Below are 15,488 nucleotides of genomic sequence, written 5' to 3' on the forward strand. Positions count from 1 at the left end.
TCGCCAAACTTTTTCCAACTTGTTGTTCCAACAATTAGAGCTTTAATACAAGTAAAAAACGTTTAATGCGAACGATTTTTGGAGGATATTAAATCTATTGAGCGCCGTCATAGTTGTCATCAAATTGTTTGTTTAAAATATTATCGTTGTTCATCATGAACATTCTCCCCGTGCTGTTTGCAAACCTCAATTTTTGCAACGAGAATTACGGAAGGTTATTGCGAATCGTTAGGTGATTCATCTCGAATGTGACGCATCGGTTTTCACGAGCGACTACTCGATCATAAAGTGCGCGTTCGTATTGCTCGCGGCTCGACGAAGTTATGAAATATCAAGTACGTCTTATCATCGCGATCAATGGATCTCGAAATGTACGAAACGATACACCATCGGGGGATGAAATGTAACATTACGCTTGTCGCGGCTTACGCTTTATCCTGTATGTCTTTTTTTCTCTTTATCCCTTGCGGTCAGAGTGGAGCGCGCATTTGCATCTCTCTATCCCGATAGATCGGAAAGCGGAAGATGGTCGATACAGATTACGACTATCTGTAATCTCTTGAAACAGGACCTGTTACTGCAAACTGCCGCGTGTAGCTACGATCGTTGAGAGGGCCGGACTGACGCGATCATTATCTCAAGTCGCCCTTCTGGTCCATATGCTGGGTTAATAAGAACCCTAATAACGGGTACCACCCCTTCGGGTTATGTGGGGACTGTCACTAAATATTTTTCTTCCTCAACGGTTGCCCTGGGAGTTCGCCCGTGATGCTGACGTGACGCACATGTCCTCGGCCGACGGCTCATTTCAAACAAAGATCGATTCGCACTTTCTGTACTCGAAAAAAAAATTAAATCACGATTGATTTCACTCATTTTTAAAAAAGTTTGCTGTAATATTATCCCACAATTGGCTACATTATATTGTATAAAATAAACGTACTATAATATGTCTAAAAAGTAAAAACAAAGGAAAATTGTTTCACATTCTTTCTCGGAGAGTAACCGTTGAGCGTGAATACTCTTTGTACGTGAGTTTGAGGTGCTGGGGATAAGACAAAGCGCGAAATAAAGTTGTAAATAAAACAGCTCCCGTATCGTAAGATCGACGGTGCGTCTTTTTATGCTTTTTTCATCAAGTCCGCTTTCGGTTCGAATGCAAATGGGCCAATCACGCGTCCGGAAGACTGCAGCGGCTGGCGCTTACCCGCGTAATTTATTCGTAAGGGCGTTAAAGTTTCATAAGTCGTGCACATAAAATGCACTCGAGAGTGGAGAGTAAGGGTGTCCACCCCCCTCCCCTCCTGCCTTCTGCCCCGTTCCCTCTCGCCATCCTGTCCCGTCGCGCCGTCCTCGCGCTCCCGCTCTCTCACCCCCTTCTCGCCGTCCCCGGCGCGGCAGAAAATTATGCAGATGGCGGAGAAAAGCTTTGATAAACACGACAGTCTCTGATCGTTATGCAGATCCGCGCCACTGTAAAATGGCGGCAATCTCTCCCTCTCACTCGAGCGGCCGCCAGCCACCCCCGCGCCCTCATCCTCTGTCCGCACCCACCTCCCACAGTCCACTGGACCCCCGAGGGTGTTTCAGCTTCTCACTCACCGCCGGCACTCCCCGCCACCCTCATCTCGCTCCTCCGCAGCTCGCGTTCCTGATTTTCACACCCCGGCCGTGGCGGCAGCGGCGGCGGCGGTGGCAGCGGCGGCGGCACCGTCACCCCAAGTCGAGAGGGTGGAAGTACGCACCCTTCCGCCGGCTCGGCTTGTCTAACGCGTCTGCGCCGGGACGTACCACCCGGTATATATATGCGCTGCGATTTCATTGGAAGATCCTGGTGCCGCTCGAAGAGCCACACGCACAGAGTATACCCACACACGAAGCCACCCAACCTACCCACCCACTCGCCCATACCGCTCTCGTGCTCGTCGTCATCGTCGCCTGGGGTGCCGCCGACGGTGCTTCGGCATCCCCGGCAGTCACGGAGATACTAGAGGAGAGAAAGCGTATACTTTATACACCCACACCCCCAGACCCGCAACCCGCCACCAAAATGGTCGTGAAGACACTTTATCGTTCCGTTTTTCTCCCGGGAAACGAGCCTGGGCTCCGAGCCCGTGAAATCCTAGACGAGAATATAAGCTGCGATCTCGCACTTCCCGTACATCCGGGCGAGGTGACGCCAATAATAAAAATCGATTAACCGTGAGAATGTACAACGGCAATTATCGAACGAATTAAATCGTTGCTGTGTCGGAAGATGCGTCGGAGATATTTATACTTTTAATTATCCTCACATAAAAAAACAGTATAGTTGACTTATACATATATCTGGTTATGCCAACCAGATTGAATATTGAGAAGTGCTTTAAAATATTTAAAATGTTACTTTTATTATAGTTCAAAATTTCATCTTTAAAAATAAAGGTAATTTGTAAGATACAGTGACGTATAAAAATAACTTACAGAAAGAGAACAGTACGGTTGTGTTGCACATAAACCTGGTTGTGCCAATATTGAATGTGGTTTCCGACTGTATTCCGTATTATATGATATGTACAGAGTATTCCCAAATACAACCGACAAACTTTGAGAAATTATTAGAGAGATAAGGATCATTTTTTGCAAATGGGGTCGAAAATGAGTCGTTTCATCGCTACAATATACGGAGTGTTCGCGAGAAAGGTAGAGACCTCGAAATATCTAAAAAAATATAAGTTTTATAAAAAATTGTTTCAGATACATACAAAAGTTGTAAGATGTAAAAAGATCTTTTTGATGTCCCCAACAATCTCTAAAAGTTTGTTGGTTGCATTTGGGAACACTCTGTATAATTGTATCAATATGTGCCTAATAATATACAAACAAAAGATATTGTTTTTAGAGGCGCAGCGCTTTTTAAAGTGCGTACGTTTCTCAAAGCCCTGGAATAATGTTTTATTCATGGACACCGGCCATCGAAAGTGTCGGTCGAGTGGAATCGCCTGCATTTAAGTGCATAAACCACTTTTCCTTGAAACCATAGAATATTTTAGCGCCTCGACTAATTGCCTGGTTACGTGCCGCGAATGAAAGTTTTCTTCACTGCGTGGCTACTGATCGTTTCGCACTTCCGATATTATACGAAGTTCGCGTTTGTGTTGCAATTTATCTAGAAACAATGTAAAATCCATAACAGAATGGCGGGACGGTTTGTCGAGTAACGAATAACTGAGAAGATAGAACCATAAAAAAGTACACGAATATTTCTTCAGATGTCAAATGTCAAAATTTAGTTGAAAGTAAGATATCACTTTAAATTCGCTCGCAATTAGTCCAAGAATAAAATTATACTTGCATCGTTAAAATGAAAACAACGAACTTGCTAATTCATCATTCAGTTGCGACATGTCAGTCATTATTTTAGACGAGCTCGTGATAAACGCAACGATGAAATGCACGTTGTTACAAAGCTACGATAGTCATTGCGAAATGCATAATTAAAAAAGTTCAGTTCAACTCGTTAGCGAGCGTAAGGGTGTAGCTTATTGGATTCAGAATGCTCTTGTTTCGAGGGACACGCTCTTTATGGAGTTTCGATCAAGACAAGTCGGGAGGAAATCGTCGTCCTGCCCGATTGGTCGGCATATCACGAACGCTCGGGGCGTGGCTCGATTACTACTCTCGACCAACCGTTCTCTCCTTTCAATTATTATTTAATTACGCTAATTGCCCGCCGCCGAGTCTCGGCCTCTTACGATTTGCCAGCCGTCCGGGGAGCAGCGATCGTTAAGTCGGAAGAAACTTTGCGGGTTCCAAACGAATTGAACTCGCACGAATGTGATTATCATCGCTAAATAGCGATGCCCATAATTCCCTAGTTAATTCATTCCGCATTACGCAAATTGCCGTAGTTGCAATTCTTTTTTATCATCACCCTTCTTCTCCTTTTGCTTTAAGAACGTTATCGAGACATTTCTCTTTAAGTACTCCTTTTCATCTTCTTTATCATTTTTCAATTCTTCTTTATCATGGAGATCACGAACAATACTGAAAATATTCTTAAAAAATACAAATTTTCGCGACGTCTTCGACGATTTTACATATCAACGAAAAGAACAATTGGAATAATTCTTCCGTTTCATTGTCGGGATAGCATTTCGTTGATTTCGCGATTTAGCAAAGTGACAAGCGTATAGAACGCAATCCCGTGTAAAAATCCCACGAGTGTGAACGAGCACTTTGCACCCACGCAAATTGTTCCGCGGTGTCAAGCACCGTTGTTCGCCGTTTCTTTTTTGCTACGTCTCGTATGCGGCCGCAGAAAATTCCGCGGAATTATGCAGAGCAGCATAACGTGCGCCGGTACGTATAGAGCGGCAGAGGATCGAGAGTGAATCGGGACACGTGAGCATAAATTGGCTTGACGCAGAATCGGCCTGACAGTTTAACTATGACAAAAGCACAATAGAATGCGCCGTTTCCTGAATGCAGCATGCGGCTGTAATTTCTCTGTCTGTCCGTCCGTGCCGTTCTCTCTTTCCCTCCGTCGCGGTCTCTATCTCGCTCTCATTTTTTGTTCCCTATTTCGCTCGCGGCCCGTTTTGAAATGGCGGATATTGCGGACAGTTTAATGCCGTGCCAGCATCACGACCGCTCGTTAGCGAGCGATGCTTCAGTTTAATCAAATCCACCTAGCGAATTTCGCGTAATCAGCTAGTGACATTAACCAGCGATGTGGATTTATCAATTCTCCATTTTAACTGTTCTCTGAGATTTGACGGTGATTTTTTAGATCCGACTGCGGCCGCAATCACGATTCGCTATTTTTGTGATTTCCTTTTCAAATCGTAGTTCCAGTCACGACATAAGAGGGAATGAAATTTAGCTGTTTGATTAGTCATTTGTTTTAAGAATCACGTTGAAAGCGACAGGAGAAAATTAGGATATACGTGTGGTTGATAAAAATTTATATAGACACGGAATTGTAAGAGCGAGAAAAAGAAAATTTTCTAAGGAACAGAAATTGTGTAGAATAGGTTAAATGTCTTACAATCTCAAGTTTACATTCTCCGAGTTTTTTTTAGCGCGCATTGAAAAACGCGTGGATTAGATAAGAGAAATTACGTACCGTTAGGCACTGATTTCAATCGAATCGTCTTATTTTAATTGGGATATATCTCTGATGGGATACTTCGAAATATTATTTCACCGTAGCCGTACGGTGAATTTTCCACGAATCTTCCGTCTCGACTCTAACTGGTCGCCGTGTGATGACGGTTATTACCATGATGCGCCGTTTCCTGCGTCCGTGAACGAGCATGCCGGCACAAAATCAACACGGCATTCCGCGCTTCGAATTACAGATATTCTCACAAAAAGGCAATAAACGTCAAATCGAAGTGTATCATTAAATTACCACCTTTCTTCCGATATTTTTGGATTCGCGTTAACGCGACCGCCAACTTATTGCCATCTTCTTACTTATTATCATCGATAAAACGTAATTTTATGACATTTCGAATGCGAGCTTATTAATTATCTGAAGATACAAGGAAGAACGACGATGAAACTGGCACAATCTAAAGGTATGATTATTTAACAGTATCACTGAATGAAAAACGGAATTACGGGGATTCTTTGGACGTTCACCCAACAAAGTCAACTTGGAAACTCTGTAAAATCTATGGAGAAGTTTACAAAAATTTTCAGAAAAATATTCTTATATAAAATTGTAGTTTCTCGCATGTTTTATTTAGAATATCATCAACAGCGACTTGAATTCTTGCTGTATTTGAACCGTTCGCGCAATCACGGCGACATACAAGTCATTCCAGTTGTTGTTAAAAATTATCCTAAAACTGTATGCAGCGTCACAATCGTTGCCGTTGTTCTCAAAAGCGTAGGCGACCCTTTTCGAGCGTTCCCGCGTTGCGCTTCGCTGTTGTCAGCGATTCGCGGCGTATCGTGTCTCCGCATTCGGATGTAAAACAACGAATTTTCCACGTGGAACCCGGCCTGGTTCTAAGTGGTTGTCGTTTGATGACGGTTATTACCATGATGCGCTGTTTCCTGCGGCCGTGAGTACCTTCCACCCACACTGCGACGCGGCAAGAAAAACGCACGCGTGTCGGCCCGTGCGTGTACACGCACGAGTCGGATATTGTGTGCATGGTATGTACACGACCGGTACGTAACGACCTGCACACGTGTACACGCGTACGTTTCATAAACGCAGCCAGGGTCGGACTGGACGGGCAGCATAATGAGAAAATTCTCGACGACACCAGAAACAAGGTGGCTTTATATTCACCGGATTTCTACATATATTTCTTTTATTTTATATCGTTTATTCACAAATTACACCGCGCGTTGAACTCCGAACTGTGGCGTGTGTATGTTTACCGTCATCCTGATTATAAACCCCGTAATTTCAAAAGTATTGTTTCCGTGATAATGTGAAAGAACACACAGAAGAAGTTGCGAAAATGTTTCAAAGATACGTAGGATGCATGACAAGAGTGAAATCGTGACAGTGAGAAGCGTTCCAATGCTTTATGTCGTTCGTGGATTTCAATTCACACGTGAAATGATGAGTCACTATGTATTCGGTGTCGCCGGTGTTGTCACGTTTCGGCAATTAAATAAAAGTGCCTGAATTTGAAGTTACGAGATTGGCGTATATACACAATGATATGTTTATCTCAATATAAAATCTAGAGATTGCAGCACAAATTACTCGCGTGAGAGAATTGAAGTTTCTATCCGCTGCATTATTTAGCTTCTTATATTTATGCACGCAAAAGCTCAGCCACAAAGATTAAAGTTTAGTTTCATTCATCCCAGAAGTAACTGAAAATTAATCTCCTCATTATCATTGTAACAATTTCTCATCCGAGTGCGCGCGTTTATTTCTGAAAAATACTTCTTTCGTTTCTAGTCCGAGTCTGAACGCACCTGGCGGCTACTTGCGCGACGGCGCATTTCGCCATTATATAATATACTCGTTTACACAGAACATTATTGTCGCAAATATGTCATTAACGTCGGAAATCAGCGGCCCGTACTCGTAACCGCCCTTGCGTGATGCGACTGCTCTTCAGGATCCGCCGCGCGACGGAGTCCTTTGCCGCGCGCGGAGGATTCCAGCGAGCGGCCCCGCGTGCCGGAAGTCGCCGATACGTCATTGTTCCTGCTAAACGAATCGCTGCTGCCGGAAAAAACGGGTGTCACGACACCTTTGTCTCGACTCTCGGAAACGCGCGAGCTGCTTCGGGATAATGAACATTTTCGGCCCCGGCGTGTACGCGATCGTTCTATCCGAAGATAATAGCGGCATTGTTACAGTCAAGGATGATACCGTCGTCACGATAGATTGTGTCACGTTATCGATCATTTAGCATCGCAAGTTAAAGTAAATTACACGCGCTCTCCATGACGAAACAGTTAGACGTCAGAACGCGATAAGTTGAACTGAAAAATAGCGAGCCGGGGGATTAATTAAAATTCTTATTCGCAATAACGTTTTTCATCTCGGCAAAATTTAGCTGCGTTTTACTCGAAATTCCTCTGTGTGTTCTCTTAATAATTACACATTTGCAAATTAGATGCAATAATTTTTCTACATAAAAAATTACTTTGCCTTTAAGAAAGACATTTTATCACGGTTTTTTCACGATGTGAAATGATGTTTCCCCAATTTTTCTGCACATAGATAATAATAGGCAGTAAAGCTTGGTCGATAAGAATTTGATATCGATTTTATCGGGCCGTTTTGGTCGTATTCTCCGATTCGCAGATCGTTGTCTAGTCGCGAAAGGAAATTGTCTCAAGCGTTCTCTCTTTCTCCTTCTCTCTCCCTCCATCTCTATCGGCGGTAATAATATAATTCAATCCGAGAGAACGAGCGAGCGAGCCAATAAGAGGCCCCCTTTAATCGTGTTACTTCGTTACCGCGTTACTCCGTTACTCGCCACGGTGATATCAGCGGAATATCAATTATAGTGATTAACCAAGACGCCCGGCGCAAACTTCGGCTCCCCCCTGGGAACGCGGGAACGAAAGAGCGAGGAAGAGGCTCGCGAGTCCGGGCACGGGGGAGGGAGAATAACATCTTTTGTCGGTCGGGAATTAGCCGAAGGAATATTCAAATCCGCCGTCCGTTCGAGAGAGCGACGATCGCCGAGGCATTTCAATTACCAGCGAAATGCCGCGAAAAGACGCCTGGCGTTTTTCTGTCGCTGTCGAACGACTTGACGGAAGGATTGGACTTTCTATCGGATCCTGCGATGGCTCTTAATATCCCAATTTAAAATCGCGTTGAACACCTTTACGGAGAATTGTCAATAAAACGGAGAAGTAAACAATAAAATGACACAAGATGTTTTCGCCGCATTATTGTCCTTTTCGTTTTATATCAATTCGGCAAACAGTTCGATAACATTGTTTACGCTATTTTACGGAGAGAGTTATCAATATTATAAATTTTCTAAATGACCCATCAGAATGACGAAATCTTTGAATCACCTCCCGTTTCGATTGGAGCATATTAGTTCAAGTGGAATCGCTACCAATTATCCGGATCCGCTGACTGATTTCGCACTCGTCGCGACCCCCAAGACGGACAATGAATTAGGCACGGGCTCGTGATCTGTTAAAATCAGGCCCGGGGCCACATTATAATAATGCGAGAATCGGATGAAGCCCCGGGGGCGGTGATTCGGCACGAGCAGAAGTATGTATCGCGACATCTACAGCTGTCCATGCGGCGTGCGTCCATTGTGATGTCGACGCGCGGATTAACCAACCGTAAACGCTGAAAATCTAATTGACGAAATTCAATTTCACGTCGACAATGGTCGCCGCGACGGATAATCGCGGGCGAGCGCGCGATACTCGGGCCGGCTGTACTTTCCAAAAATTACGCCGAAGTCGGCTTCGACGGCTTCTCCCTCCGGACTCGATTCGACATGGCCAAAGGATTCGGCGAGTCGCGTGAATCGCGCTAACGATTATTCTTCCACTGTGGAAGCCACGTGACGTTAAGCTGTCCGGCAAACCTCGGATAGCCGTGCCATTTGCTCCCGACGATCGCGTAAAATATACGGTGAAAGAACATTTTTGTGCTGACAATTTTGTTCATAATTTCTCTTATAGCTACCTACAAACCGTTTTATCAAGATGCGTCGATTATTGACACACTAATTTACAATAGATCGAGAATAATTTGCTAAACACGATTTTATGTTTAACAGATCCAATTAGTAACAGTAGAAATTGATTATTTTTAAATATTTTTCTTAGATTTAGATAAATTTATTTATTGATCTATAAATTTATTTATAGATTTATAAATTTATCTATTAAAATATGCTGTAACATCATACTTTCGAAATATGTTTGGTATTGTAACATCGATCGCTCATCAATCGTCCCTTTTCTTTTTCATAAATCCTACTAATCTCCCATCCCGGATTTTCAACAAGAGTGCTTGCACGCTGCCGCGCGATGTTTTCGAATTTCCATCAGAAAGATCGAATCACCATTTTCCTCCTCCTCTCGCTTTACGTAGCGGGGGAACGGCGTGTTAGGGGTGAATTATCGCAGAATCAAAATAATTCGATAGATGGGGTGGCGCGTATTACAAGAGGGACGACTATTTCTGCGCGTTGGGGTGCCAAAACATTCCGTCGTATCCGCGAAAGTATTGTCACCGGTATGATCGTCTTTTATTTCTCTTATCGAAAATCTGTCTGATCGATTTCGTCCGCACTGCAGTGTATTAGTGTCGCGATTTCGACGCCGATCCGCGCAAGTTCTACTGAAACTTTTGAGGCTCTATTCAAATATCTCAGGAGAAAAAGCACGGCTATCGCGGGTCAATTCTTTCCATGTCGGGCACCTTCGTATTTATTCATTTGGGCTAATTTTTTGGGCGTGGACGCGTCTATTAGATTGTCGTGTTATGCTTTAGGGCAGATTGGTGCCGTGGCTCGGAAAAAGTAGTTAATGCAGCTGCGAGAATATAGGCATTACGGCATTACGTGAGAGCGTCTGGCATTCATCGATTGTTTTTAAATATCTTTGCATGCAACACGATCGAATTCTATGTGGCCGAATAATTTACAAAATTATCTACTCGTGTCGATTCAATTCCGACTTCAATTTTGTCGCGACGTGGCCGCCGCACAACAAAAATCAAAAACGTCGCGCAATTCGGAAAAAAAGTGGTGGACTATGAAATTAGGAGTCGTCACTGTCAGTCGAAATTCAATGACAGAGAACGAGCGAGCCGCGGCGCGACGAACAACGCGCTTAAAATGCAGAAAGGCAAACGGTAGCGTGTCAAGGGCCGTCAGGTGGTCGCTTTAAAAGGGCTTCACAATGGCTCAATTCGGGACGAAAATCCGCGGGCCAAATCTCCCATTCAAATGCGATCTCAATCCCCTGCGTCAAACGGGGCCTAAGTAGGTACTTAGTTGCACATTTGGCTTGAAATTTGTGATAGCCCCCACTCGCGTGGTGGCGGCGCGTCGTGTGCGTACGAGACCGAATTTGCGATGCTTATCGGCACTTCTGTGATCCGAGTGGTACCTGGGCCGCGTCACGCTAATATATCTCGAGTTTGGCAGCCCTTATGGTTACTATAATGTTACACGCTTCCTCCGCACGTGTGTCCGTACAAATATTTGTCTGGTTGCATATATTGAACCGAACCAAAGACTCTCTTGACGAAATATTTTAATAACGTCGAATGCGTTCGAATATACTGACCTCGGATTTTAGAAAGAGACAAATAGCAAGGAAATTATACCTGCAGAGAACTTGGAAGAAATACAAACCGAAATGAAATGTGACGTCGATGGTGATACTAACGTCTATTAGTGTATACTTGTAAAGCAATTAATTGGTTAAGAATATATCCGAATACTCGCGTATAAAATACGCAATATATTAGCTTGTAGATGTGTTTCGTTGAATGTGCGTTTCTCCATTGCACTTGTAACATAGTTAATGACTTCGAGGCTTGATATCGAATTCTCGCGCTCCGATAACGCCGAATTCTCGATTCTGCGGAGTTCAGCAACGGCCAGCGGGAGTTCCGCGAAAACTTATCCCGGAAAGAGCCCTCCCAGTGTTGTTTTCTATCAGTGCCGACGAAACCTCCCTTTAAACACGCCCTTGCGTATACAATTAGCCGCGATCGCCCGCGGGAGCTCCGATTACGCCGACGGGAATAATTAGTTTTAATTGACCCGGCCCGTAACTTATCCAGCTCCCCGTTGACGCATTAAGGCCAAAGTTAGACGGTCCGCCAGGAGGTTTAGGTTTTGCGAAGCGCGCGAGCAGGTAAGGTATACACGTACTACGTGATACGGTTGGTAAACCCGAAGCTGCCTTTGTTAAGCTCGGATTCTGAGTGCCTTTGATACGTGTACTTGCACGCTAACTAACCAACCTAAGCTATCCATAGTGGTTGCCGGTACGTGGCTGTGGGCGATATACAGGGTGTTTCTGATCGACCGTGTTTCTCCCTTTGGTCGAGGGAATTCTCAGACGAGTCTCGTTTCCGGAAACGGCACGAAAGTCACAACGGAAAATATTTAATGGATGTTGGAGAAATGTGTGAAAGAACGAAGAACGCCTCTCAGAAGTTATTTCACGACGTCTTTCAGTCGCTCGTATTATGTGAGAATTTATGTTTAAAATAGATTTGATTAAAAACTTCATTGTTTATATCATAATTTAGGAATACTTAACATGTTAGATATCTCGAAATTTCGTAGATAAGTTTGCTCTAAAACGGGGTCGTTTTGAAATCAATAAAAACAAATATAGCAAGAATGAGTAACGTATTTGCCAAAAAATTCTGAAGCAAGATGCGCTCGGCACAGGAACACCCTGTACACACCCTGTACACACGTCTGAGTGCGTGTTCACGCATATGTACATTGCGCGTTACTTCATTCAGGGACGTTGCCGCGTCATCAATGCGCCCTAGCAGAGATTCCCAGGAAGTTACGGACACTTGCGCAAATATTTACCGAAAGCAGTTTCAATGGGAATGTAATTTCGTATATTATCGCGAGCTCCGTTTTATTCCGACGGACTTAATCACGATCTCGTATTTAAGTTAATTAAGCTTCCTTTAGCACTCGATGAGTCGAGTGCGTTGCGCGAAAATACCGACTGAAAGTGTGCCGTGAAATCGGCGAGTTCCTCGCGATAATCTCTCTCTCCAGTTATATAATTCCCAATACTGAGACGCACGATAATCGGGAAATAGTCAATGACGATCAACGATTAATGTCAGCGCCAACAAGCGGTAATTATTATATAATACTATATTTCAATAAAGTAGCATTTTGAATTCACGTTGATCGACACAACCGAAATTTCGGCAAAACAGTGAAGTGACTCACCATAGGTTGCACTTTGTCCCAAACTCCCCGCCATCTCGTCTCGCGCACATTCCGCACACTTCCTCGCAGATGTCTGAAAACACGAGCTGTTGTCAGTATTGTGACGCGGTATTATCGATCAACGCGTTATTTTTCATTTTCATCCCTTTCATTTTGTAATCTTCAATCGACATGTTTTACTGACACGGATTGATATCGAATTTCGGCCGGTCCGCCATGAATTCTCGGCACCGCGTATCTCCGCGTGCACGATCGAGCGACCGCGCGAGTACGAGCTACGCGAACGCGATACATATCCAACAGGGAATTGAATTTCCTCGGTAATTTTAATGCCATTGTGGCCTGCCGAGGAGGGGAGGCTAGGAGACAGAGGGTAACTAACACAACCACCGGCTGCTGCACCCCTAACCATCTCGCAGATACGAAATTCAGTTGTAGACGAGACGCACAGTCGCCCCCTGCATGGATCTTGCCCGAAACGGTGCCTTTCCGTCGGTTTTCGACGCTCCTGACAATTCGAAGGGTCGTTTCGTACTGGAAAGAGCCTCCCGCAGAAATTATCGCGTTAAAAATTTCGCGTGGTGCGATTGCGTTATCGAAGGATCTCAGTCTTACTTTAAAGAACGATCGCGCAATTTTTCGAGCCACGAGGAAAAGGAACTCGATCGCGGCTCCATTTTTGCGCATTAATCATGACCACTGATGGAGGCTTATTTCCGATGCTTAAGTCGAGCTCGGAAAAGTCGCCGGATACAAAGCCAAAGCGCCATAACCACTTAAGGGAGCTTTCGCGGGAGGCCATGGCAGAATCTGCGTCGCGGAGTAAGCGGATTTAGCCGCTGTTATATCTTTATAAATGGAACCGCTCGGAAAACCGGTGCGGAAACGCCGACGGTCCATATCGCTCAGGGGATTTGCAAAATTACGCCCCTTTGTTGGCCGACCGCGATGTCGAGCGACGCGTCCCGCGGAAAATCTCGAGAAAAATCACCACGGCCTTCGTGCCGCACCGGATAGGACGACGTGTAGCGGCGGATTGCATGGCAATTGATGATGTTCGTAATCGAGACGATAATGATCATTAAGCCGCGCTGCTGTGCGATAATTGAAATTAATTGACGCGTGCGCGCACGCACAAAAGAGGAATATATCGAGGTACGTCGTGTGTTCAAAAAGAGACTCATAGAGAAACTATTCTCGCGGAATTACTCTCTTATGTCCTTATTCTTCTCATTTCTTTTCTATTAATTTTAATAAGAGAATATAAGAGATCGGAACGGATAATCAAATCATTATCGTGTCTTCGATACATATCTATACGTACTTTTAATATTTTAGCTTTTAATAATAACGAACATTTAAATATATAATTAGACAACTAGCGACTTGATAAATAATAATAATTTATATTGTGCTATATATGTATATGAGAAAAAGAGAGACAGTAATTATACAGAACTATTTATTCGGTGACAGAAAATTTCAAAGGTATGATTTAATTTACAACATATATACGTTTCCTTAGTTATCGACAATATGCTTGTCGATACTATCAAAAGCGATACCCCGTAGGTAAAGTTGCGCGTTTACTTATGGACAACTGAGAGAGTGCGACATTACCGACTGTGTCGGCATCATAGAGATGCTCCACCAACTAGCTTATATCGTACAGTACATATTTTAATGTTGTGATTAGGTTATGTGGAATGCACACCGTATTATTGTAGACTAACTATGTTAGTCATGCAAACTCTAATGAGGACTTCGGTCTTTGATAGAACCTCGTTTTTGTTACATAGTTTTTACTTAAGAGTTACTCACCAGCTTTTCTCTCGACAATACGGAAGAATCAGGAACAGCGACTCGGGCCCCAGACTGCCAGAACACAATAAACGATAAACGCGCGATTTTCTTGAACGGCACTCCCGACGATACGACTAGCTCGCACTCTCGAAGCTCTCCTCCGACGGATGGAGAGTGTAATGGAGACGATTTGAAATATTTGACCCGCCATAATGCAGCGAACTCTCGGCACTTTGCTCGGTACTTACGACGGACGAGAGTTATCCACGCGAGATATCATCGTCAACGGTTATCTCGACATGGCGAACGTGGAATCACATTCGATATTCCCGGGAACAAAAATCCGCGCGCGGGAACCGACTTTGGCGAGTAGAAATCGCAAGAAATACGGCATGACTTTGGAGCGACGTTACACCATGATCCGTTCCAAAATAGACTGAAGATCACAACGATTAAAATATTCAAAGCATCTCAATATACGTCATATTTCACTCGGTATTCTCAATTGACTTGATATGGACGGTATTTACTTTCGGCTTTTTAGTGATATTTTGTCATAACAAACGTTATTTTTGACATTCCGGCAATGATACGCGAATAAGATGCTATTGTTAAGTAGGAAATATAAAGAGCAATGATTGGAGTTCGAACGATCATAACGCGACATTGCACGGTACTTTTCCCCGAATATTTGATGACGTAATATTGTCTTTCTGCGATTATTGAACAATATATTATTATGACATATTCACTTACGACATTACGGGAGACAATAACTCGAGCGTGATATCTACTCTGAATTGAAATTACGAGAGATGCAAGGCACCTTATCGAATGCCGGTGTCGTCGCGGCGCCGTTCTTTCTTGGAATGATTTCAAATATGGCAGTGCTTACAACTCGGAAGACCAAAATATTGACCCAGCAAATTAATCAATTATAATAATGTATCTATTAAAAAGCCCGCAGTACAAAAATTATGCCTGTTTTGTTCCTAAGAAGAAGAATTTTAAATCAAATAGATTTCTTAAATTTGTACGTTTCAAAGCATTTATAGCGTTTAATGGGTTGTATCCTAGGAATGTCGATTATTAAACCCGTTATTTTTGCAGGTTTGTTCCAAAGTTTCCGCTACGAACCATTACTTACCTTATAGCGAATTCGGTAGCTTGCACTAGTGCGCACTGAGTGCGCATTAAGGCTTGTTTACAGTACATTCTTATATTTAAGATCGTGTCTTAAATACATATTTAAAAACATTTTAACTAATAAAATGATTCGTACGGATG

The 15,488-nt window shown here is 43.6% G+C and overlaps 1 protein-coding gene across 1 annotated transcript; it reads right to left on the bottom strand.

Annotated features, from left to right (window-relative positions):
- Window positions 1–325: 325 nt before the first annotated feature.
- Window positions 326–15,341, bottom strand: LOC116845942. The gene is made up of 5 exons (XM_032819191.1): window positions 15,335–15,341; window positions 14,958–15,064; window positions 14,220–14,273; window positions 12,399–12,471; window positions 326–833 (listed from the first exon to the last, which is right to left on the bottom strand). The coding sequence occupies exons 1-5, from the start codon at window positions 15,339–15,341 to the stop codon at window positions 706–708; spliced, it is 369 nt and encodes a 122-aa protein (XP_032675082.1). The 3' UTR covers window positions 326–705.
- Between the last annotated feature and the right edge of the window lie 147 nt (window positions 15,342–15,488).

The sequence above is a fragment of the Odontomachus brunneus genome, unplaced genomic scaffold, assembly GCF_010583005.1.
Source record: "Odontomachus brunneus isolate Ranch 3 - 2012 unplaced genomic scaffold, Obru_v1 Obru_scaffold_059, whole genome shotgun sequence".
Taxonomy (NCBI): Eukaryota; Metazoa; Arthropoda; class Insecta; order Hymenoptera; family Formicidae; genus Odontomachus; species Odontomachus brunneus.